A 27,502-nucleotide genomic window follows, 5' to 3' on the forward strand; every position below is an offset into this window, starting at 1 on the left:
AATTTACAGTCTTTGTCAGCACGTACATCCAAAATACCACAAGAAACTCCTTTTTTTAAAGACATGCAAGACTTTCTAGCACAAAGGGGACTATTCTGACCATCAATAAAGGGATGTAGAACAGCCAATTTCACTATGAAAGGAAGCCAGCATTGTTGTATTTGGATAATTCACATTCTGTACAGCAAAAGCATCTCCATGTTAAACAAGGGCTGGCTTTTAACTACTATCCCTGTGCAAACGCTGAGGAAAAAAAGAAAATTTTATTCAAACCATCTGTAAATAAGGCAAGCCCAGGGAATGTGTGATAAACATGTACAGTTTGAAATATGCAATATATTCTATTTGAAAACAAAAAGCTATTTCAAGATGCCGCACTCAAGTGGGACTTGCCACAAATGAACCTCAACTCTCTAGATTTTTCTCCCTGAGGGGTTTCAGCATCTTCTGAAATAATGTACGAGTTTATGACTGCAAATCACAACACTCTAGGCTCCTGCAGAAATGATGTCTTCATAAACATGTTTGAGAGAAGATGGGAACAATGCCATTAATTTACAAAAGCAGGTGTTTATATAGCTTACCACATACCATTTACCAGGCAAAAGACAAAGGGGGAAATGTATGCTTCTGAGCTTTTTGCTAAAATTGGTTGTCACTGGAATATTCTGTAGAATTAACCATTACCCAGTTTGTAAATGGATAAGATAATTAATTTTGCTCTGGCTTTTTACTGTCTTTTCTTTCCTAATATATCATATTCAGTTTGTCTATATTAATATAAAATCAGTAAATCTCTCAGCCCATACCTGAAAAGTACTTTTACTTTTTCAAGAATTTTTTGCTAAAAATCAACTACAGTAAACTTAGTAGCATTGACACTTTGAAACAATATATACACATAAGTTTAATTACATAAAGGAGAAGAAAGACTACTATTATGTTGGTCACCTAGTTTACCTAGTTTTAGACAAGAAGAGAGTATCTACAAGCTCATTAGAATGCCAGGATTGCAATCTCCATATTAAAGCAAGTTTGAAATGTTTAATTAATGTTGGAGTGATATAATGGTTTTAGTTCAGTAATTTCTTATTAATATACATCATACTATTTATTTATACCCTTAATCAATAAGCATACCAGTAAAAAAAAAGAAATTCATTCTTTAAACATTCACTCTACCCCTATTGTAGTGAAGACTGATAGATTCTGAGACCTAATGACTCACAAGCAAAAAGAGCTTGGAAAATGCTTTATTCTTGAGTCATAAAAGGACATGATTTTAAAGCATATATACTTAATAAAGCTAACTATGTTTCAGGCCACAGCAGAGCATATTTTGCAATGATGCCCATGACAATATCAAATGTTCTTCTGGAATGAGAACTCGCCACTCTCCCATCAAGAGAGGGTATTTAGTTCTATACTCCTGAAGCTGGGTGGACCCTGTGACTGCTCTGACCAATGGAATACAGCGAAAGGGAACTGTGTCAGTTCTGAGTGTGGCTCTTAACTGGCCTTAACTTCCTGCTCCCGCCTTCTCAGAAGCCTACTGTCATGTAAGAAGTGCCGTGACCCCGAGATCCCCATGTTATAAAAAGCCTGGTCTATGACTGAAGAGACTGTAACAGATGAGACCTGATATGGACATAGAGAGAAGCCACAGAGTACTGAGACTATAGACACATGAATAAAGAAACCAATCTACAAGTAAATCTTCCAGCCTCAACAGACCAAAGGAAGCCATGTGGATTAGACATGAATTGCCCGGGTGAATGCTTTTTGAATTCCTGATTAATAGAATCGTGAGGAAAATAAAATGGTAGTTTTTAGGTAACTAAGTTTTACAGTAGTTTGTTAGGCAGCAATAGAAAGAGGAAGTCAAGCACCATGTTAGAAATTCAGCTAAATAAATAGATTTGTTCCTTGCCTGAAGGGACTTCTAATCCAGTAAAGGATTAGACAAACACGTGTGCAATGATAATGCAGTGTCCACAAACAGAGAATGTCTAAGGTGTTGTGGAAACACATAGAATTGCCTCCTAACTCAGAGTTGAGACATCAGAAAAAGATTCTGTGGAGAGCCTCTACCATTTAATCTTGGATCTAAAAGATACATAAGTGTTAGTTCCAAAAAAGAGTGGGGATAATGGTGTTCCCGGAACAGAGGATGGCATGTGGAAAGACCTCAAGGTGGGTGAGAACACTGATCATTCCAGGAGCTAGAAGAAACTTAGAGTGAAGGCACCATGAACAGAGAAGAAGTGAGTGGCAATGGATAAGGATGGGAAGGCATGTAGGGGTCAGATCACAAAGGGCTTTGATTGCTACATTAAGGAATTTTGCCTTTATTCTAAGGGAAATGGGAAACCACTGAGAGATTTTAAGCAATGGAGAGACTTGATCAGTGCTGCATTTTAGGAAAATGCCTCTGCACAGTCTGCAGCAGGAAGATTAGAGTGAAGAAGGGGCAAGGCTAAAGGCAAGAGGACCACTTATAGACCATTACAGTAATACAGGCGAGAGAAAATGGCTGTCGAAGGTAGGAAAGTGCCTTTATGGCTGGAGATATGTGTATTGTTCTGAGTGGTATTTAAGCAGCTGAAATCTATAGGAACGAGTACTTGGTTATAAGGGTCTGTTGCTCAGAATGAAATCTGTAGAGAAATAGCTAGCTATCTTTAATGAGTAGTCCATCATTAGGGGAATGGAAGGATGATGAGAAACAGAAACTATCTGGGCAGGCATCTGGATAGGTCAAGGGTTGGAGAGAAGGCTTTACTCAAAGACCTAACTAGAGAGGAGAATTACAGCATTGGATCAAAAATGCAGACGTATCTTAAATTCCAACGGGAAGGGATTGCTTAAGTAAGTCACAGTATGCTTTTGCTTAATATGAATATCTAAATTAAAAGTTATTGATGTGGAAAAATACACCATTCTGTGAAAATAATAGCTTATAAAATAATATAGGCATATCACAGATTCAAAGCAATGTAAGTATATGTAGAGATGAGAGACTTTTCAGTCTTTACTGAGGTCTTAATAGTGACTATTTCTCACTACACATCATTGGTACTTCCGTGTTTTCATTTTGTTTACCTGTATTTTCAAATATTTCTACAGTAACCATGTAGAATATATTGTATCATCAAAGAGCACTAACAGTATTTTGTTACTGTTGCTTAATGGGCTACACCTACTTCTTATTAGCGTCCAGTGTTATTTCCAGTCACAATCTTGAAAATAAAATTCTTAATACCTTAAGAGACTGAAAATCATCTATTCAAAAAGGGCTAGACATAATTAAATAGGATTTTAAGTGCAGGTAACCAACACATTTGCCAATTATGCACATTCATTTTGAACTCATATAAGTATTCATTCCCCTAATGCAGAAGGCTGTAAAGTCAACTCTAGTTGTCCTGTGGTATCATCAAACACTTACTGAGTTAAGCTTAGTAGAATCTCAATGACATGAGTGAGATATGAGCTCTGCCCTCAGAGAGTTTTTCATTTAAATAGTGAAACATACCAATAGCAAACCCTAATGCAACATGAAAACTGGTTAGTGTGGTGGCAGAGCTGTGAACAGGCCATTGTGAAGAGAAAAGAATCAGTTGATTTTTCCCAGCAGCCAAATGAAAGTTTCACAGATGGGATGCACTTTAACAGGGCCTGGAAGGATGAGAAGTGCTTGCCCAGGCAATCAAGGAAACAGCATGTGCTAACACATGTGTGTCTACTGAGGACACTAAAAATTTTGGTGATGGCCATGAGCGGCAAGAGTGGTCTCTCTCTCCTGCTGGCTTCAGAGCAGCCCTCTCTTGGCCAGAAGTGGCAATGCTGACCAGATGTTGGTTAATAAGACAAATTCAAGGAATTTCAAACAAAGTAATTAGAAAAGAAGGTGTTTGGAGACTGGGAGGGAAGAGGTAACCCCTGGGCTTAAACAGTAAAGACTTGATTCTGAATGTGGGGGAACATTCCCAGACTTGTGGTGTGTAAACAAGAACAATGTGGAAGGTGGACAGAAAAGGGGAGACAGAAGAAAAGTACAAATCAGTTTAAGAATATGGCAGAACTTCAAGGGACAGAGATGGTGGGCCTGCCTTAGCTGCTATCGGAATAGAAACAAAGGAACAAAAGCAAAACATATTTTGAAGCCAGAAACAAAGGGATTGTGAATGATTTAACTTATGGAATAGTAGGAAGATAGAAGAAGAAATTAAACAACAGGATAATTCAGCTGATCTAAAAATGACACATTGTTGTGTTCTTTGGCTACTTTATTTTTAATATGTGAGTCAAATAAATAAATATTAATGATTCTAAACCAGAAAGCCAACAAAAGAGGAAATGGAACAAGTTTGAAAGGCCAAGTGAAAGACAAGGAATTTGGTTTGGGACAAGTGTAGTGCGAGATATCCAAGTGAAAATAACACCATGGTGCTCACGAAAAAGGGTGGGCTGGATAGGTGAATTTGAAAGCCATTAGAATATAAGTAATTGTTGAACCAAGTGATGGGGTAATGGCATAAAGATGTGAACAGTAGGAAATTAATATCTTCAGATTCTTTACATACATTATCTCATTTGAGTCCCACAACAACTTATAAATTTGCCAACATTGCAGAAAGCTTATATATGATAAAGATGGACAAGTTCTTTTTTTTTAATGATTAATTATTTATTTATTGAAAGACATGGGGAGGGAGGGACAGAGAGAGAGGGAGAGAGAAAATCCTGAGCAGGACCCATGCAGTCAGCACAGAGCCCAACACAGGGCTTGATCCCATGAACTGTGAGAACACAACCAGAGTCAAAATCAAGAGTCGGTCACTTAATCAACTGAGCTGCCCAGATGCCCCCAAGATGGACAAGTCTTTTAGACTGACCATTAGTAGGTTTCTTCTGTAGACTAATGGAAGCAAAATGGTAGGAGTCAGAATGCAGTGGTTTGAAGTGTGAGTCAGAATAAGCAGAGTTCATTACATGGCCCTACACGGAGTAGGAGATAAGAAGAACAAATAACTAGAGTAGGAGGCTCTAAGAAAGGGGAACATTTAAAAGCAGTAGGATTAACAGTGAAGAGAAAGAAGAGCCCACTGAAGAGGGAGAAGCTGGAAAATCAGGATAGATAAAAGGTAAACTGATTTTGACTGATTTGACGAAGGTGGAGAGGATAACATGAGGCACACAAGAGGAGTTTACCGGGAAGAAGCTACTGTGCACCCCGTACAACACAGAGGGGAATGGTGGGGGAATACGTGATCTGAGAGAATGGAAGGAGAACGCTGAGAGATCTCAGAGTGCAGAGCCTCTATTAGCCTCTCATGTGCTTCAAATAGGAGCAGTGGAGACGGTCTGTGACCTTAATAGGGAAAGAGATGTCTTACTTGTTCTCATTCTCCATGAGGCCTCAAGGGTTAACACTATTAAAGGTAAATGTACAGCAATCCAAACTCCCCCTTCTCACACAGAAGGCTTAACTACCTCCTTCATTTCAGAGAGTGTGTGATTTGAATTTGGTAAGAACCTCTTACTGATAGAATAATTAATAAACATTGCAAATTCTATTTTAATCTACAGAATTCAAGCAGTATAAATCAGAATGCATTATTTATTCAAGCAAATTGAAGGATGATCTTCTGAGGCAAATAATATACTCAGTTTCAAATGATATTGGGAATACAGAAAGTTTTGTGTGTGTGTGTGTGTGTGTATAGATATATGTGAAATATAATGTCTCAAGGGTAATGAAATAGTACAAACAAAATCATCAACAATGAAACGAGCTAACATGATGTGGTAATAGCTTTTACATGGTAGAAATGACAAGTGAAGTATTTATTTGTGTATAACAAAAATGTATTGGTTGGCAATGTTGAATTTTTGGTTAGAAAAATCCAACACACACACAGACACATAATTTAGTAAACTGGACAAAAGGACTCCAACTTAATATTTCAACCGAAATAAAAGTACCTAAGGCCACAGCAGAATGAATATACCAAACTCCTCCTTTTGCAACATTACAGCGAGAAGGGAACGCATCATTCCTCAGACCTAACTGAAAAAGAAAGGAGAAAATCCTTCCACAGACCAAAGCAGTGACTTACCCATGCATAAGCAAAACTAAAATGCAAAACCAGGCACCATCAATAAAATGCTCTAAGAGTACCAAGCCATATATATACCACATGATCTCCATGTGTTTGCAAATGCAATTATCATAAGTGGGTGAGTAGCAACGCACATTATTTTATGGTTGCAAGTTCACTGGGATCAATTAATCTAATGTTCTGGTCAACCCTACTACTTGATATGTTAATTACCGGGGCTTACTGCACGATGGTACTGAAAGAAAGGATATGTGACATGGAAATTACTCCATATAATAGCATTCTCCAAATGCCACTTAAGAGTGGAAATTATCTGATTTGTCAGCAAAAGGCTAGTGACGACGTACCTCCTATCGGGCTGGTGTTGCACGTGGCCCATCTCCTCCGGGCAATCCTGTAACATGGGCTGCAGTTCTTCTTGTGGCGACGGGGTCAGCGTGGCCGTGGACTGATGGCTGTAAGACACAGCAGCTGGCGAAGAAGCTGCGCCCCGTACAGGGGGGGTGGGGCCTCGTTCATCTTCCTCCTCTTCCAGTTCGTCCTGTTGCAAATACATCCTGGCTGGAGGCACGGGACACGGCATCTCTTGGTCATAGCTAAAGAAAATCATAAGCACACTTAGATTTACTGCAAGCTATTCAAAGGAACTATTTGTATAGGTAGTGAAATTGTCAACTTCGAAATTTTTTTAATCTGAATGTTCTGAGCCATGTTAAGGGAGTATCATTAAAAAAAAATAGTTCACGGGGCACCTGGGTGGCTCAGTCGGTTGAGAGACCAACTTAAGCTCACATCATGATCTTAAGGTTCATGAGTCTGAGTCCTGCACTGAGCTCTGTGATGACAGCTTAGAACCTATAATTGGCTTTGGATTCTGTGTCTCCCTCTCTCTCTGCCCCTCCCCAACTCGTGTTCTGTCTCTCTCTCTCTCTCAAAAATAAATAAACATTAAGAAAAAAATTAGTTCACTGTCACAAAGGTTTGTGAATGCTACCTATAATATTTTTTCTCTGAGTGACTATAGCTTGCATTAGCATATTGTAGGCTCTGAGAAGTCATGCCATAAAGAAGTCTCTTTAATGCAGTTTAACTTAGTACTTCCTAAATGTTTTGCTTATTCTATGCCCCCACTTCAACATGATCTCTAAGACTTAGGGGTGGTCCTACAGATAACCCAGAGATCATATGTTAACCTCTGAGAAAAATTATGCTTGAAATATCCTTTGCTGAAAATCCACCTTTTCTCTGAAATTATGATAGATCACTATTGCTTCAGTTGAGCACAAAGTGAAGTAGTTGGCTTGTGTTTAGGCTGTTGAATAAAAAATACAATAAATAAAATAGTCAATAAACAATAAAATGCCCCACTACTCCTCTGCTAGAGCTGTGTGAAAACTCTAGATGGATCTGGGAAACATTCGTGTCTTTCTCTTCTCTCCCACCCCAGGGCAAATGGTTATTGATTCAAAAGGCAGCAATTTACTGCATTATATAAACTGTGTTGATGTTACTCCTCTCTTTCATTCATTTCCCACCACCTTGTTTACCTGAACTCAGGAAACATGATGCTCCTATAACATGATTTCTTTGTATTTTCCTTTATTTTACCAATCCCCCTACCTCCCTTTGACACTTCTATGTTTCCTATCTCAACAAGTAACAGCAATTTGTTTACTCCTCGAAGCTAAGAAATCTTGTAGCCATCTTGACTTACTCCTCTCTCTCTCTCTCTCTTCTACCTTGAACTGTGCCCTGGATCATCTCTGTTTCATCTCTAGAAATCACCAGAATCTATTACCTCTCTAAAATCTGTTGTTTGTGCTACTGGAATAACCTTTAATAGATCTCCTTGCCTCCAGTCACTCTATCCTTCTGAGTCCTCACATTGCTTCCAAAATTACTTTATTATAATACACATCACTCTCAGATCATTCACTTGCTGCATAGTAGTAAATGGCTCTCTAAGTGACTAGAGAGGAAAATACCAATACCTAAATGAGATACTCGAGTATCTGGCTTACCCTCGCCTTCCCAGCCTCCTCTCCCTGCCTCCCACTGTTTCATCTTTGTTCTCTAGGAGACCACATCCCTGTGTGGCCCCAGTGTCCATAAAATCCCTCCTCTTGATCAACAACTGTACATTTGTCCAAGTCAAGAACAGAGCCAGCAGACCAGTGACTGAGTGACTCTACTTTGTTTCAACTTTCATACTGTAATGAGCATCCTTTCCATAGTTTATATTGTACCACATTATTCTCAACTTTTTGCTTTATATTGATAATTTCCCTGTTTAAAGTGGCCTCAAGAATAGTGCTTTAGTGTGTTCTATATTCCTAAGCGCAACAGGCTATGCCGTGACCAACAGAGAAAATACGTACATTAGATAAGCTTTACCCAGAAAGGACCTACAGCGCTATTGGCTGGGAGTTCCATGTAAATGAATCAACGATACATATTACATAAGACGTCTTAAAACAAAAACACACATAACACAAGATTACGTATGGATCAGATGACAAAAGTGCATGACCAGGGACTTGCAGGAACCTGTCCCCTGTATCTCCCCTAGGAGTGATGTCTCAGGATTTGCTAATTGAATGACTGGAAAAACAAAGGTAGAGGCTTTGATTCTTGGCATACTTGGAGCAGTAAAATTATTTTTCTCTGGAGACTGAAAGAACAGTATCTTTATATTTACAGTAGTCACTCAAAGACTATTTTCAGGTAGGTTTCATATTTTTTATATTAATTCTCTATGTCAGGTGAGTCTTCCTCCACTGACTCTATGACTGAGGCACCTACTTTGCTTTGTTGGGAGGAATTATGTCCAGTTCTAGAAATCAGCAGTGAGAGCAAAGTACTCACTTTCTTATTCCCGTCCTATGATTATTTATACTTGTTAAAACCTTGTGACAGACAATTCAATAAGTTTAAATTCCCAGTTTTCAGCATAATGTGATAATATCTAAGAGCGAACAAATTTTTTTCAGGACACCTTAGCTGTGGTATACATTCACACATTTATTTTATGAAAATTCAAGAATATGCAACAGAAATTATGATATCTAATCATCACAAAATCATGTGTAGGACTATGAATGTCATGATATATATGTATCTGATCTTCTATATATTTATACATTCATGATCATATATGTAAATTGCATGTATATAATGTAAAAATATATGCAAATGGTACATGTGTATATGTTCATGATTCATAATCTTAGTTCCAAAAGAAACTTCCAGGGCACAAATTCCTTTTTTTTTTTCTTTTTTTGGCAGCACTGAGGATGTTTTCCAAGCCCTGCTGACATAGTAATATTGTTTTCTCCAGAGATAAATGTTTGCGGACCGTAAGGATGTCTCCCCTTGGGGATCTAGTTTAATCATTACTTAATATGGGTTTAAGGAGTGATACTATTCTCCTTACATCTGTTCTGAAACTCTTCTTACCTTTCATCTACAGAAACACTGTACTCTTCGCTGTTGCTGTGAGGAGGAGGGTGTGCAGGGGGAGGAGGAAGCAGGTCTGCCCAATTCATGCCTCCCTGTTTTGCGACCTTGGGTGTCCGTGCCCCTTTCTTGTGCCCTTGACTCCCTTGAAAAGAAATAAAACCCAAGTCTTATACTTCTGGCCTTTAAGGTTTTTCCGTTATCCACAGGTGAATTATTTCCAGTAAATAGGATCTTATAATTCATCTGTGTATAAGCAGAGAAATACACTTTTCTTCATTAATCTTAACAGAATTTTGTACAATAGAACATGCAAAGTATTGCCAAGTTTAACTGCAAAATAAATAGCAAAAAAGCAATAAAGCTGTAAATGAATTTTACAAGTCATATCATTAATAGTGATCTTCTTACAGCAATTAATTGCATTATGGATTATCACCTAAAACAAATGAGCTGTAGACATATTTTCTGAGTGCTTTTCTGTTATTTAATTGCTGGAACCTAAAATACAATATGATACAGATACGATCTATTAGAGTTCCACTGTTGCATTAAATCGCTGAATATATATAATTTGTACTTGTCCATTGAAATGTTTTAGGCACAATGAAATTACTGGTTTTCGTCAGAAAGGCAGGTGCAAATGAAAATTATTGCTGGAAGAACTAATATAACTAACAACAAAAGGCAGTGAAATGATTTTTCAAAAGGATAAAAGTATTTTTAGCCACATTTTCTCTAAAATTATGGCTTATAGTAAAATGATGTTGCTTGAACATTTACAGTAGTTTGAAATAGACCATTTATTCAAGAGCCCCATGTTCTGACTTTATATTTGGCCTATTCTTTAAACACAGATAAATGTACATTTTAGAGTATTCATTTTAAAATAATTTTGGGTCAAAGATATTTGGGGATAAAATAATCTTTATCTTCCTCCTCCATTATGATACATTGTAGATTCTTATGGAAATTATAGACAATGGGCCTATAATTGTTTTCTCAAGTGATTTCCCAAATCAGGGACTTTTCTTGCTCTTTTTATTTTTAACCTCTGAAAAAGCTCCAAGTTACATGGTGCATGAAACAGGTCTTCGTATATTCAGTGACCCTGATCTTTTTTTTTTTTTTTTTATTTGTTTGGGAATTTTCAGTCCAATCAATGACTGATGTTTGTTATGCCAGAATTTCTTGAACTGGTATGTTATTGCACCAAGTATGGGCCAAGGGACTGGCTGTTATTTATAAAATAGGACTTTCAGGCCTCCGCATGTATGTGACTGTTTTCTCTACCTCCACTCAGCTGTATCAGGATAACAGCACAATTACCGTGGACTTGATACTACCCAGTGCCTTCCTCTTGATTTCTTGGCATACATCTACTCTAACTCCTCCATCTGTCCTAAGATGCCTAAAATTACAAATCTCTCCTACACATCATTTGCTTGCTTCATTCTTTCTCCTAATTAACACTAGATTATACATCTTTGTATCTTTTTACCAAATAATCACAGAATACAGTGAATGATAAATAGCAAAAAACCAAAATCTAGATATCTAAGCTCTAAGCTAAGATATGAAGAAAGTCAATTTAAAATTAATAATATAGAATCATGTTTTTTACACATTAAGGTAGGATTTTCTCTTTAAGTGGCTAAGAGTTCAAAAATGAAATGGCTCGATATATAAAATATTAAAATATTTTCTATAGTTTTCCCAAGAGTAGATCCTTAAAATAGTTCCTGTTAATTCAGGGTTTACTTCTTTAAAACAAAAGTCCTTAGGGAGATTTTATTTGTTAAAAAAAAATATCAAACAACATATAGTAGAATAAGAGTAGATCTAAAAAGGTGAAGAGGTGTTTCTAAGCTCCTTTAATTCAAATAGGAATAGTTTCAATGAGTGACAAAATGCAGGCTTAAAGATGCCAAATCAGCATGCCTTAGGTAAGAGAAAATGATAAAACGCAAATGTCATATTCATTACACAACAAGAGTAGAGACACTGGCCAAGAGCATCAAGCATCAACTTCCATCCAGGTATTGGGAGGTGGTATTTCTACCCTCTCCTGGAGAAACATGCAAGAGTCATGACCAGTCAGTTTGGTTCTCATCATGGTGTGACTTGCCACATGTTAGTTCTAATAATGAACCACCTTTCATTAGAAAAACAGGACGTAAGTACCAGCAGATCCCATCTGCAGCCCCTATCAGGCAAACAGCTGGCAAGCAGCTGCACCAGCAGGCAGAGCACAGGGAGGAGGTCGCTTTGTGGCTTCCAAGGCACTTACACACTTCAACTGGGAGACTGCTTACACGAGGCTTTGGAGGAAGAACTGAGGGTTAGCAGAGAGATTACAAACTGAGGCACGTTCCTATTGTCCCTAGATCTCACGTTATTGTCTCTTAGACTTGTGACTCTCCTCAAGTGAACTTGGATTTTATGTGCATTATAGCCTGTTTCAAATGGTAAGAAATTTAGCAGATTAACTATATGTCCAATGCTTTGGGTTTTATTTTGGCCAAGGGCAAAAGAGAAGTTTCAACTGCCTTTCAAGTCTAGTCCATGCTTCTGGCTTTATAAAAGTTTGTTAACAAGGACGAGAATAGGATCCTTAATCTTCATTACTAAATGGAGCATATAATGGTTTAGTGAATGGACTGTTTCTAAAATTGCAGAGATAAGACCGACGCTTAGAAAAATTCAAATTATATATAGAGATTAAACATGCCATATGTGTACATCAGTTGATTAGCATTCAATTTGTTATCTTGGAAGATACCATCTTTTTAAAAGGAGAGACTGACTTTCTCTTTGGTTCTCCATACTTACCAGATGTACTACTGCCCCGGTCTGAACTGTTGTAAGATCCTCCTGTATTCTGGTCGTATGACTGATTGTATGGGATAGTTGGAGGAATTGTGTCATTGGCTCGATAATCTAGACATTTCAGATGGAAAAACAAAAAACAACTTTTATTTTCTCTTTGATGCTTTAGTCATTTACCAGCAATTACGCTTTAAGATACTATGTTGATCACTTGCTAAGTTGTGTGTAAGTCTAAAGGAAGAAAAGTCAAGAAAAGATAAACACATTTCCTTTAAGATTTATAAAACACAAATTCTTTGCATCAGCTCCTTAACATATAACAGACTAAAGTATGAACAAATCATATGAGGGACTGTTTCTTCTCTTTAAAATATTTTTAAGGCGTGCCTAAGTGACTCAGTCAGTTGAGCATCGGACTTCAGCTCAGATCATGATCTCACAGTTCGTGGGTTCGAGCCCCATGTCAGGCTCTGTGCTGACAGCGAGCTCAGAGCCTAGAGCCTGTCTTCGGATTCTGTGTCTCCTTCTTTCTCTGACCTTCCCCTGTTCACGATGTCTCTCTCTCTTTCTCAAAAATGAATAAAACAAAAAATAATATATTTTTAAATAAGCTAAGGCAGAAATCAAAATTGCTTCACTTCTTCACTTCAAAAATGTTCACAACAAAATACTTTGAATCCTCAGAAATCAGGAAAATATTATGTCTGCAAATCATTTAAAAAATTTAAAATAATAAAAAACCATGAAACTTGTCAGCAAGATTATATCTAATAAAAAAACATGTCCATGATAAGAAAACAGAGCCTCTCAATCTGCCACAGGAATGCTTCTGCTTACTTAGGCAAAGGTAAAAATCCAAATGATAAACTTGCTACTGGAATGTACTGAGTAATAATCTGTCAGTTTAGGTGCATTTCAAGGTCTTTATTACAGCTGACATACCAAGTCTGTTAAAAGCAGTATAAACAATGACTAAGAGCTCTGAAATATCATTTAGAGGACTCTCAGAGCTTTCCAAAGTCCACAGTAAAGCCACATACTAAGGAGGAGTAATGTAACAATAGTTGTAACTCCCACTGTAAATGACAGGACTTCAGACACTTGTCTTCTCCATCTTTGTCAGCCTCTGTCACGAACTTGTCCAAGAGACTTAACAAATATTTACCGAACTGAACTGGGTTTTTATGCCAATCAAGTGTTTTTCTAGAATCTAGAAAAAAGTTGGATGACTCTACAGTTGAACTGTACAACACTAACTTGAACAAACAGAATGTTTGTAATCTCCGACTGTAATGCATTTTATTTTTGAAGAAAATGGTCACAACTCAAGCCTAAAGAAAATAAATCTATGGCTCTAATTATCTACAATTAAAATGTATCATTTACCTGGACACCTGTGCAAAATTTCCCTGATCTATTCATACTAGAGGATGCTTTTTTATTTTCTTTTCCTTAGAGGTATAACTTTGCAAGTCATGCTATTAACACAGTAGCCTAGAGAACTACAAAGAAATCAAATATATACCTCTTCCAACTCACACATATTGTAATAGAGAAACATTCCCCTCAGGCTATCAAATACTATTCCACTGCTACCAGTGAACACTAAATGTATCTTAAGTTCTATCCTGACAGACTTCAGTCAAGTCAACCAAAAAATGTAGGTTCTAAAACCACACATTACAGCAGTCTTAGTAACCACATGAGGGAGGAGAAATACAACAAATTGAACCACTTCTTCAGCTCAACCTTAATTTAATTATTTTTCTTCAGTTTGATATAAAAGTGCCATTCGTTTATATGACCATATAGAAGCAATTACCTTCCATTCTGGAGTGGAAAGAATGGATAGTCTATTTATTTAAAATGTGAGGTATTGTGACAGTCGTACATCTGCCTTATGAATAAAAGATCACGCCAAGCCATCCCTCACCTACGGTTAAATTTGAATTAATCTCAAAACCATTTGAAAATAGTTATATATTATTATAAAATCAATTTTCCAAGGTTATTGTTGTGCTAATTAACTCTTTGACACTGGAAATTTTGAAAACAAAGACTTAAGGAACTGTGGGTAACCAAGGGAAGATTACACTTGCTCTCATCCCAGAAAATCCTGGACGTGCAGTGAAGGGTGAAGGGGATCAAGACAGAAAAGGATGGGAATAAAAGCAAAGCTCTTCACCTTTGTTCAGTTTGTTTTGCTCCATGATGTTATACTGAATTGGCGCCACTTCCTGTTTCTGCTGCCCGGGTGGTTTCCAGTGCTTCTCGCTGGAGTCCCCGCTGCCGTTGTTCATGTTGTTGCTGAGGTTTGACTGGATGAGCTGGGTGGTGGCGTAAGGAGTGGGCTGCCCTGATGGATTGACAAAACGCCCGTCCTTCAGATTTGGGCTATTGAAGGTTTTCATCTCATTGATTTTGTTACTAAGGTCCACATCACCATAAACAGTTGACTCAGGGAGCATCAGATTTGTTTGTTTGTTATCCAGTTGGTTGTTATAATTTGCTATACAATCAGCTATGTGCAACGGAGAGGAAAAGGAAAAAGTCATTCTGCATGGTTATTCGTTTTAAATTTCTTTGTAAGTAGCTTCGTGAGTCGCAATAAAATTGTCATGTAAAGTCAAAATGTGCTTAAATAAGATCAAGAGAAAGGGCTCAGTAGTCATATGTCCTTTCTAAAGAAGGCAATTAAAAATTGAGGAAATGAGAGAGAGGACATAGAGAAGTTATATAGAAACTAAATAATTTTGAGCCTCTGCTAGAGCTACAAAGTAAATAATTCACCCAATTTAAGATAATTTTCTTTTAACAACCCCATTAATAGGAATTCCACTTATATAAGATACACATGAATATCTTCATGTGTCAAATTTTTATTTTCTAGTCTGAAGTTACTGATCTATTTGAAGCTACTAGTTAGTTGTTGGAGCAACAGAACAAAGCATAGAGGTTGAGAATCCAAACAAAGGAAAAAAAAACAAAACACTCTGCCTACACAGCAAAGAACTTGAGATTTTAATGTTTTATGAAGGAATTCTACTCAAAAGATAGAAGGGAGAAAGGTAAAGGGACAGTAAATAGTGTGTAGGATAGTTTTATTAGCTCTTCTCTTGGTCATGTAGGGTAATCATTATCAGGGAAGGATGTGATATAATCATTTTTTTCATGGTTTTTTTAATGACACCCCAAGAAGTTTAAAAATGACTATAATGAAGACAAAATGAATCCTCAGTAATCAGGCTAATTTAATCAAAGAAAGGCTGAAATAATATCTAATGTGCCTACTATTTCAATTTCCCTGTAATTTTCTCTTTGTTGAAATATTAAAAAATGAAATACTTGATATATAGAGAAATATTTAAAGCCTGCAGTTGAAAATATTAAAACAGCAGGAAGAACTAAAATCAGCATTTAAAAATAAAACATTTTTAAATTAAAAAATTGTCAAGGTACAATGGTTAAAAATACCATTATTGAATTCACGTAGTTCATAGCAGCACTAACATTAACAGCTCACCTTAAAGATTAACAATCGCCTTAAAGATTGGTTTTTGGCTAGATACCTTGATGATAAATTATCATGGCTGCTACTAAAATGTAAATGTAGATATAATCTTAAGAAAAATGTGCAACTTCTCTATAATATTTAACTCAACTACTCTGCATTCTAACAATAAATAATCCGGGAACAGGAATATTTGACTCGCCTGGTCCTTAGTAAGTCTAAATCTAATTTCTACGTACAAAGCTTTGTTTAACAGTGGTTAAGAAATATTATTAAAAGCCATACAGTTTTTCCAATTTCATTTTTCTTCACCAATCTTCCTAAATGAGTGTGACTCCACAGGATTTAATGAGATGAGGCACATGTTCTGTTCTGCATTGTCCGATACAAGAACCATGAGACACATGTGGCTACTGAATACTTGCAACGTGGCTAGTGCAGATGAGGAACTGAATTTTAAATTGTATTTTGCCTAATCTAAATTTAAATATCCAACTATAACTAGAGGCTCCCACACTGGATAACACAGCTCTACATATTAATTTAAAAGGGTATTGCCATCTTTTATATCCTATAGGGCCCAGCACAGTCTTTCTTTTATTAGTAGTTGTGTGAGCACCTATCTGTACAACTAGAATATGGGCCTCTGGAGAACAGGGACATGGTCACACGGATATGTCACATCCATGTCCATATCCAACGGAGACTCTTGATCAAGGTTAAACATACAGCTGCTCTATGATTTGTTTTTTGTGGTACATGATACTTTCACTTGCATGCTATCTTCTATGTCCTTTCTCCATAGTTCCATGGGTTATTTTACTTCTTTACTCCTATCTTGTGATTCTTTATGATTATATTAATATCTCCCATATTATGAACGTTGACGGTTTATAATTTGGTTTTTTTGGTAAGAAATCATTAGCAGCTTTCCATTTATTCCTTTAGATATTTCATACTCTACATCCATAATGTAATGTCATGTGTTAGCATGAAACATTCATGAATTTACTCACATATTTCTAAACCGTGAACACACAAAGCAAAATAAATGTATGCATACATACTTCTGAAAGATATAGATTTCTTATATCCTCAGCATTTACTTCTCTACGATGAAAATCTGATTTTGAATTTCATTTAAAATTTATTACATTTGTACAGTTGCTATTATTTTTGTTACTGCTATTAAAGAATTTGGTTCACTCTAGGGCAGCCTGGGTGGCTCAGTTGGTTAAGCGTCCAACTTTGGCTCAGGTTACGATCTTGCAGTTCGTGAGTTCGAGCCCCACATCGGGCTCTGGGCTGACAGCTCAGAGCCTGGAGCCTGCTTCAGATTGTGTGCCTCCCTCTCTCTCTGTTCCTCCCCCCTGCTCATGCTCTGTCTCTCAAAAAATAAATATTGAAAAAATAATTTGGTTCATTTTAACTACAGATTTATAAACATTTTGATCTGTTTTATTCCCCGAATCTTGAAAACAATCAAACAATTATAACTACAAAAATCCTCATAAAGATGAATCCTTCAAACAATTTAATTTTTCCTCATTGCTATCTATTCTAGAGTTTATATTCTCCATCCTCCCACTGCTTACTGGGAAACCCTGGTGGAAGGTGGAGCGTGGATGAAGACAATCTAGAACCAGGGTAATTTGCTAGATAATAGTCAACACTTTATAAAAATATGGATCAACTTTTCCTTTCCAATGTAGGGAGATGGGGGGACATCTATCTTCTTGTGGCCAGTTCTGGTGCTTATACATCTCGAGCACTCTCCGCATCTCTAACCTGGGCGACTGTAGGTGGTCAGGTTGCTATCACTGTTACCATTGGCTGCAGTGCAGCACGTGATGGCGCAGTCATTGTGACTGTTGCCAGTATTAGGCCATGTGTCGGCCAGCCATGGCTGTGCGGCGGGTTCACCGATGTTCAGAAGTCCTGGCCTGAAGAAAGAATATATACGTAGATGAGTACATGTTTTACAAACAGCAAATACCATTTCCTATTCAAACGTCCAACAAATTCTTCATCTCATTATTCACACAAATAACTAGATCAAGTAGGCTGGATGATATTATTTCTTCTCTTAAGTTACACACAAGATGAACTATAATATGACACAATGTCCTGGGGTGTCCCTCAATTGATATGGCCATAAACTGGCACAGTTTTGCTTCAGACTTAAAAGACTGTACCATTTGCAATGCTCTACTGTAGTCAGAGTGACTAGAAATCAAATATGGAAGCTAAAAATACAGATGCATACATGTTTTAGTGTTTTAGTCACTTAAAGAATATCATAGTTGAGAAAGTTTGCATTTCTTCATTTTTTTGACCCATTAAAAAAATCATGATTCTTCTTACGACTTCGTTAAAAAATGGAACAAGCTCCTTTACTTAGATAATGGATCCTTCACAGTAAACACTTTGCATAATTTCCTTCAAAACCACGTTTCAGAAGCAGTGAGTTGGAGGCTCCGTGACACTTCACAGAGAGACTCATCAATGTTTCAGTGCAGAGTTCTGTAAGGTTGTCAAGACTTTCTGATGGTAACAATGTAAAACAACATACATTCCTACATAAACAAAGGAAAGCTACTGAATTAAATCTGGTAAAATGAAAAATGTCCACTAGGAGAAATATTAGCGTTCATGTCTTTTTTGGTACAACAGATGTTAACGCTCGTTTGCTGTGCGTTGGGAAGACCAAGCACATCGATGGTTATTAATGGGAGCCCTGAACCACGAGCACCAGAGGCGTAGACTAGAGTTGAAGGATGGCATTGTGGGGGCGCCTGGGTGGCTCTGTCAGTTAAACGTGCCACTTTGGCTCAGGTCATGATCTCAGGGTTCATGAGTTTGAGCCCCACATCGGGCTTTCTGCTGTCAGCACAGAGCCCTCTTCAGATTTTCTGTCCCCCTCTCTCTCTGCCTTCCTCGCACCTCAAAATTAATAAACCTTAAAAAATAAAAGAATGGCATTCTTGATGTCCTTTTCCAACACTGAGTCCGACAGATAACTCAGCAAAAGAGGTGATGGTACATGGTGTCGGTGTCAGAGCCACAATAAACAGCCTGGCAGTGAGATGCTGCAGACATTTTCTTCCTGGTTTCCTTTTCTTTGTTAAAGTGACATCACCATGCTTCTCATTTACCTGCGAAGCAAGAACCTGACACTTCGCCCTCCATGGTTCCATGGCACACAGGAACTGAGGAAACTTACTATCCACGTGACAGTTATTTGAAAAATAATTCACTCCAAATGAAGACCATGGATTTATCATTTATATATCTGCATGTGCATGTATATGTGCATACGGACTTATGTATCTGTCATAAAAATGAATATTTACTTTTTGCTAACAATGAGTGACACCTTGTTTTGAGTTCTTCACATGTATTAACTCATTTAGTTCTTAGAACTATATAATAGTTACTACTATTCTCCAAGTTTTACAGATGAGGAAAGTCCTCAGGCAAAGGTTAAGGAACTTGTGTATGGCTTTGGGATTGAGTGGCCGGCAGGGCTGACCTCAGACTCAAGCACTCTGACTAGAATCCACACTCAAATCCCCGTTGCTATAAACATGCATCCTGGGGCATGCCGAAATTTCCCAAAGTCCTTAAACAGTCATATAAAAGACTCAATGGAGAAAATGTCTGCAGTCTTGAAATTTAAAATAATGCTGTTAAAACTGGGCAAACTTACTAGTAACGTTGTTGATAAAAACACGCTTTGAAGAGCAATTCTGCTGAGCTGTGGAAACTGAAAACATTTAAATGCAAGCTGTATCACAGCTATCTGGAGCCTTTGAAATAGTTGTGGGGTGTAGAAATTCTGCTCTAGTAATCTTTAGCTTTCCTTATTTTATGTTCTCTTGGACTTAAACCAAGTGTGTTATCACTACAGAGTTATTACAAATAACTTTCCATATTTGACACTGGAGATATTATGGGTCTAGAGTATGGGTCAAGTGGAAGATTGTCAGCCGACCTACATGTTTCAAAAGGAGTATACAATGTTTTATGATTTCCTCAGAAAAGTACTTTTAAAGTGAATGTTTTCAAACATCCTAAGCTGAAAGAACTTTCCATATGTATGGGTGACTTTCAACAGAAAGTAAGATTAACAATTCACATCCTGGCTTTGGTTCAGATTTGTATGTAGAATACTAATTATTTGCGGAAGAAGGTGAAGCATAGATTATTGACCCATAATGAGTCTTGAAATGCCGTGTCTGAGAAAGTCAAGGTCATATGCTGCTACTGTGGGAGGGGTGTTAGGGTCTTTATAAACTACCAATCTCAGAGGCTATTTTTCTGCATTTAAGATGATGCAGTACATAGGCAGCTTTAGCTGCCCAAGAATAAGAAATTAAGCAGAAGCGAAGCTCAGTGCTGGTTATAGTAATTAATATGTGTCTAAAATATATTTTTTTACTTTACAATATGACAAGTTGTATTTTCATACTAATAATATGGATTTTGTTTATTTCTTCCTTATCTTTTAAAAGATTATGAGGGAAGGAAAGGCAGTAGGGCCCATAAAACCCAAACTTACCCTCCAGCTTATATTAAGGGGATGAATTTCTGTCACAAAGGAAAAGAGGACATTGCATTTAAATAATTATGAGCAAAAGCTTTCATTTCCTCTGCCCCTCTTACTCCAGATACTCCAATCGCTTCACTCAAACAAAACAAAACACAACAACCTATCTGAAATCCTAAACCACAAAATAAAATACTAGAGGGTCCCAGAGCTGGAGAAAATGGGAAGGGGGCCTCGCAGTATGGGTGGTCGGTGGACTGTCTCCTCTCCTTTAATAGCTGCAAGAGTTCTGAAGCCCTGGAAGGAGCAAGGGATAGACTGAAGAGTGGCCAGTATTTTAGAGAGAAGCGAGGCCTGAACTCTATTTCTTTGTCACCTCCCACTGCGAGGAAATGGTTGATTGGCATTCTCTACCTGTTTGGCCTGATTTTCTTACTCCTTTCTTCAGGATTTCTCGACTGTTCCCAGGTGGATGGGGTGGTTGGGATTTTAAGTAGGGTGTTTGGAAGAGGTGACTAGAATTTTTGAGGTAAGGAAAACAAATGAATAAGAACAGTGCCTTAATAGTTCTAGAATCCTCCCCTGGGTCAAAGAAAGAGCCGTTGGCCCTTTTTAAGTTGGTAGGGGTCTCTCTGCTTACCACAATCCTCATTTTCCCTTTTCTGGGAATAGCTAAATCCACAACTTTGTGAGCCAGAAAAGATTTTTGGGGTCAACCTTCTCCTTTATTATAATTTCCGCTGCAATGACTCAGCTCTGCTGTTGTGGTGGGAAAGCAGTCATGGACAATACATTAACAAACAAGTCTAGTGGTGTTCCTATGGAACTTTACTTATAAAATGGGTGGCCGACTGGACGTGGCCCAGGAGCCCTAATCTGCAGAACCCGGATATAACCAAAAGATAACTACATTACCTTATGTTGGGTGCTTAACTGTGGCATTTGCACAGCACAGAAATTCATGGGGGAGACATGGCAGGTGAAGCTCAGGAAACAGACAGGTGAGGGGAGGACACTCCAGGTGATAAACTGAAGAGATGTAAGAGAATCTAACAGGGGTGAATGGCAGGGGGGCTGACCCTGGGTTGTAGGGTGTGGCACTTAGACCTGGGAAACAGTCTGCAAAACCCTAGAGGTTGCTGGCTTCACGTGCTAGGCTGAATTTGGACTTGCTATGTTAAACACGGTGGGTTCTATTAAAAACGGGACCTAGAACAACTTAGAGACAAGATCAATATGCATTTCAAAGTACTATTTTGGCTCCAATAGGCAAAGGGAATAAACAGAAAGTAGTGCTGATGAATATAGACGAAGACAGGGCTGCTGGGAGCTTTTGAAATAGATTAGGCAGAGGCGAACAAGCGTTTGATGGGAAACAGTATTGGGATAGTGAAGGGGGTAAAAAGTAGGAGCAACAAAGGCAATGATGGATGCAGAATAAAGGAAGACTTGACATTTGACTTAGGTGGGGCATCTGGGTGGCTCAGCTGGTTAAGCACTGGACTCTTAATTCTGGCTTCGGTCATGATCTCACAGTTCGTGAGTTCCAGTCTCGCACAGGCTCTGAGCTGACAGTGTGGAGCCTGCTTGGATTCTCTCTCTGTCTCTCTGCCCCTCCCCCTCTCCTGGCCTCTTTCTCAAAAACAAATAAATAAACATTAAAAAAATTTTTTTTAACTTAGGTATAATGAACCAAATGAGGTGGGAGGACCAGAGCAGAGTCAAAGAGCCTGAGATGCCTGAGGGAAACAAGTGTCTAAGGGATGGACAGGAGAGGGGACAGTGCAGGAGTTTGGGTCACCATCCCTTCTCTTACCTCTTGGAATCAGAGAACACAGATACACACGCACACCCACTCCGACTCCCCCGCCACACACACACACACACACACACACACACACACACACACACACTCTCTGGCTAGGAAATGAGACTTCTTCCTAATGTACCCCTGATTCTTCTTCTGCTCTATTTATTCCAAAGCACTTATCAACTGCTGATACAAGAGCTGGCTTTTTTAATGCTTATTATTTATCTTCTCTCTCCCATACTTAACATAAGGTTCATCAGAACAGGAATTTTTATTGACTTGCTCGCTGATGCATCCCAAGCAACTCGAACGGTGCCTGTTGCATGGTGGACATTCAATAAACACGTTCGATGAATAAATACATTGACAGTTGTGTCTATAGCTGTCATTTTGAGCATGGATTCTAAGATTTTTATTTAACTGCTGCCTCTGTAATATCCCGGCACCTTTTGTCATTCGATTTGGTATTTTATTTTTAATACAGTTGGTATTTGGAATACATAAATTTCACTATTACCCTATTTCTAAATTTAAAAGGTTACTCCTTATGGTAATCTAGCAAGCTTTCCAAATGGAAATGGGTAGATAGTTCAGCTTGTTATTTTCAGTTTTGGGCTTGTAATCTTTCCCTCCTGCCACAGAAACTTGCATTTTGTAACCATGGATTCCTTCCATTAGTTCGTATTTGATAACTTGCTCTTTCTAGGTTGTAAATCCACATAGACCAAGAACCAGCAATATTTTATGTGTGGGCGTGTGTGTGTGTGTGTGTGTGTGTGTGTGTGTGTGTGAGAGAGAGAGAGAGAAAGAGAGAGAGAGAGAGCGCGAGCGAGCCTGTACATGGGCCCATGCATGTGAGGCTAGTGCAGCACACTTTGTGTGCTTTGGTTACGGGAAAAACTGAAGTCTATAGTCATGAACATACACATGCAGAGAGGGGGTTATATAATCAGGCCTTCCAGATTTATCCACGAGAGAATGTTGTTATGCCAGAGGCTGTTTCATGAATGTCTGGGCTATAATTTAGATGGAATTCCCCTGGATGGGAAAACATGCTCTGGTTTAATTCCTGAATCAAGTGAATTTACTCCTACTGAAGAACTCCCAGCTTTCGGGTCTTTTCGGGGGCTGACTTTGTTTCACAGGTATGAGAATGGCAAGCTAGCCCTGGTATCTGGGAAGAAAAGGTTAGCACTGGGTGCCCAAATTTGTACAGCGTTGGTTACAGGTGATCAACATATTTTAAAATCATTCTTTGTCATACACTGAATTCAGTAATTTTGTCATCAGATGGCATGCTTCTTGGATTCATAAATATTTTACTCATTTTTATCTTTTTCCACTTGCATCCGCAATATCCACTGTGCAAAGCAGAGCATCCAGGAAGTTCCTCCCATTTGAATTATAAAATGGTTTTGGTTGGAAGATTTTTGTTCTTACACCTTAAGCTAGATGTTGCTGGTTTGGGGGGAAAAATCATTTTATTAGAGAAAACCCAGAAGCGTGTCTCACATAACATATACCTTTTTTTTTTTTCAGGTCTTTGAAGCTGCCTGTCACATCAATTTGTGATTTCTCTGTGAATATATTAAAGTTCACTGAATAATAATTACAAAAAATCATAAACATAGGATTGAGGTTCATTTTAATTAGAGGGGAAAACAGCTCTGTATTAACAAGCTACCCCTATTTCTTTTTCTATTTCAACATATTTTCCTGCAAATGGAGAGCTGAACTATGTTGAATTCACAACAAGAACAAACAAACCTAACCTACAACAACTTATGAGCAAATGCTGTGTTCAGCAGGTTTTCAAATGAACACTTTTCCTTTGATAGTATCTGTTAACTAGCTATATTTCTTCATCTTCATAAATGCCATTGCTTAATTACTTTAACTCCTTTTAATCATCCGCTAAATCAGCAAGTCTGTCTTTCCCGGTTTAAGTGCGCCCTCTGGTGTGTGCAGACTAAGACGCAACAGCTCCAATCAACTGCTTTTGTGTGCAATCGGGCTGGGCTCCACAGCACAGCGGAATGGCATGTGTCTCACAGATTTGAACACATTTCATTCTCAACTTCAACCTTCTGTGCAAAGAAAGTGATGTCACTGAGGAAGACAGGATGAGATACCTCGGATTCCCCTTAAGGTCTACAAAGCAAGCAGGATAGTTACCTCCCTCCACTGCTCACAGCTTCACCTCCTCTCTGATAAGTTACTAGAATGTTACCAAAAAAAAAAAAAAAGAAAGAAAGAAACAATTAATAGACACGTTTATGGTTATATATCAAAAGCTATCACATCCACGAGCATCTTTCCTAAAATGGGATATTTTCTCCCTTTCTACTTAGAAGCATTACAAAAATCATCACAGAAAGTAGATTTCTGATTCAATTAGTATTTTTAAGACTGTATAAAATTAAATATGGTACTCTTAGTTTCTTAATGTGCCAATAAAATTAAGAACTAAGTAAAAGCAAACTTTAGGACACTTTTATTAAATATGACTATTGCACATTGCTATGTTCCCACTCCCATAGTTTTCTATTTTAAATTATTAGATCACATAATTTCATGATTTTATATGTATATGTGTGTGTGTTTGCATATATACATATGTGCGTGCACACACAGAGACACACATAAACACATAAATACATGTTTGGAATCTTAAATTTGGAAAGAAAAAATGACTAGACTATTTTCTCAGAAATAGAAGTACCAGAAAGACAAAGATAAACGTTCAAATAAACCTCTCTCTCCACACACGAAGATGGATGTCAAATTGTGGCTATTAATTGACACGACCTACTTCTTTCTTGTGGCTTATAGGACTCATTATATTTTCATCAGACATGTGTACATACAGTGAAAGTATATTTTAATGCTCTTGGAAGCATTCTCAGCCTAATGAATCATGGGTATAAAAATTCAACAATAACAAATAAAGATTTGCACAGTTAGGCAAGGGGTTAAGAAGATTAGCTTTTCTGTAAATACAGACACATTTTCTAAGAAGGAACATGTTTCTTAAAGCTGCCAAATTCTGCTACTTAGAAGAACTCCAAACGGGGAGTGTGTTAGGGGGAGATAACTGCTTCCAGTGATTACAGTAACTGGATTAAAACCGAGGAGGCAAGACTAGGTGCATCTTTTACTGAAGGTGACGTGAAAGAAGAGGACCCACTTTGAAAGAAATTGAATAGGACAAAATATTAGGATTCTGACTTAAGGATAATAAAAAGTTTTATCTTCCACATGTGCTGGGTATTTGGCTACCTTTAAAAATGTTGATTCTGTGGACAGAGAATTGCAAGGGAGAGAAATTTTTGTTGGAAAACATAAAGGCTTAGGTTAAGGGTAAAAAATGCACTGCCAAGTATGAAATAATCAATAAGATCATTAGCATGTTAAATCATGCTGAGGGTAGAAACAGAGTGTCTATCTAATGAAACACGTGCAAACAAGGCTAGGATGCGATGTGGAGTCATGAATAAATCACTGTATTAAATAGATGAAAAGCAACACCAATCATTTCTACTTCAAATGCCTGACATGAGTCAATGAAGGACTGTATTCCACGTTGTCCTTTCCCCCAACTGACTGCAGAAAATGAAATAAAAACAGAAACACAATAGTACAACACATGCCAAACTAACAAAGGAGAGGAGGAGGCGAAGTGCAAATATGTACCTGTTGGTGTGAAGGTAAAAGACGGGACTGAAAAATCAAAACAAAATATAAACCAGTTATTAAGCTGAAGAGAGAAAGGGAACACATCACATTAGTATAAATCAAGCAGACAGCTGAACATAAAACAAATGTAAATAACTAAGCCAGTCGTTCTGACACTCTGGTAGATGCATGAAACCAAATCGGAGGTTAAAAGAAGAGGCTTGTCCCTACAGGTACCATTCTGAAGGGTCTGGGATTCTAGCACAGGGGGGAGTCGTGCTGGGTTAGCCGGGGAATGACCCTGCATTTAGTGACATGGATTTAGCTCCCGGCTTTAGTACAAACAGGAATCCTCTACTATTAATCATTTCTAAACATTGGTTGATGGATTCTCAAACAAGTATTATCAGGGTCTCGACTGAACCTTATCTAGAAATCTGAAAGTAAATCCTTATTAAAGTGAACTAATAGGTGCACTTAAGTATTCATTATTAAGAGAAAGAGAGATGAAGGAAGGAAGGAAGGAAGGAAGGAAGGATGGAAGGAAGGAAGGAAGGAAGGAAGGAAGGAAGGAAGGATGAAGAGAGGGAAGGCGGGAGGGAAAAAAGGGACAAAGAGAAAGAAACGAGGAAGGGAGGGAAGAAGGAAGGAAAGAAAGAACTGAAACAAAGAGAACCATAAAACTGAACTGTTTCACTGCTGAGAAATGCCTGACACCTCAGCACGCCAACAGTGTAATACTAGGTTTTTATCACTGTGGAAATTTGTGAAGGGGAAAAAAAATGGGGAGTTTTAAACTTTAATTTCTTTATTCTAGTTTATGTGTAGAAGCTTTCTCCGAGGAGGCTGAGCATTTTTTAAATGTCACACCAGAAGCTAAACAATAGAATAACGCCCCACTGAAAACCTTCACTCTCTCTGCGGTTATAAATCTTCATCTAATCAATAATGGCTGAAATTGAACTGCAGACCTCAAAACTGGCAGCCTTGCCTCCCCCACTTTTCCCACCTCCTCCCAAATGCTGGGTGTTGGGTAATATCCCAACTGTTTCCCGTGTCATTCGTGGAGGGAGGGGGCTGACTCCTTTTCCAAGCTCTTCCCGTTAATCGAAAGTAAACACTGATCTGGTAAAGATAGCAAAGGCATCTACTCTGCTGTCTTGGAGACTCAAGTTTGTGTTTGAGAAATCGTTAATTCACACAAACTGGAGTATCGATTACTTCCGGTGCCCCAAAAATGTATTTTCCACTTCCCATTTGAATGTCTCCCAGAAATTTACTTTAGGATTAGAGCCTTTGGGGCTGAGTTAATGCGGGAGCGGGCCATAGGACTGTCACCTCCACCAAACCATTTCATCTGTGAGCACACTAGAAGGAACAAAAAAAAACCCCTCAATGCTGTGTGCCCAGTTTACACACTGGCCTTCACTGGGAGCACAGACACGCTCTCTCTGGCTGTTTTCTTTCAGTTAGGTCTTTTCAGAGAGTCAATGTAATTTAGCTACAATCAAAAATTCAGAGTCACAGTAACAAGTCTCTATTAATAA

General features: G+C 38.0%; 1 protein-coding gene across 1 annotated transcript in view; it reads right to left on the reverse strand.

Annotated features, from left to right (window-relative positions):
• Nucleotides 1-27,502, reverse strand: part of ROBO1 (roundabout guidance receptor 1) — a 152,395-nt gene that overhangs the window by 23,246 nt on the left and 101,647 nt on the right. The window contains exons 15-21 of the mRNA XM_029938687.1: nucleotides 25,974-26,000; nucleotides 24,456-24,498; nucleotides 17,710-17,864; nucleotides 14,596-14,931; nucleotides 12,414-12,521; nucleotides 9,582-9,726; nucleotides 6,473-6,721 (exon numbers count right to left, since the gene is read on the reverse strand). Of these exons, the coding sequence (XP_029794547.1) occupies nucleotides 6,473-6,721; nucleotides 9,582-9,726; nucleotides 12,414-12,521; nucleotides 14,596-14,931; nucleotides 17,710-17,864; nucleotides 24,456-24,498; nucleotides 25,974-26,000 (1,063 nt within the window). The remainder of the gene's footprint in view (nucleotides 1-6,472; nucleotides 6,722-9,581; nucleotides 9,727-12,413; nucleotides 12,522-14,595; nucleotides 14,932-17,709; nucleotides 17,865-24,455; nucleotides 24,499-25,973; nucleotides 26,001-27,502) is intronic.

The sequence above is a fragment of the Suricata suricatta genome, chromosome 5 (genome assembly GCF_006229205.1).
Source record: "Suricata suricatta isolate VVHF042 chromosome 5, meerkat_22Aug2017_6uvM2_HiC, whole genome shotgun sequence".
Classification (NCBI taxonomy): Eukaryota; Metazoa; Chordata; class Mammalia; order Carnivora; family Herpestidae; genus Suricata; species Suricata suricatta.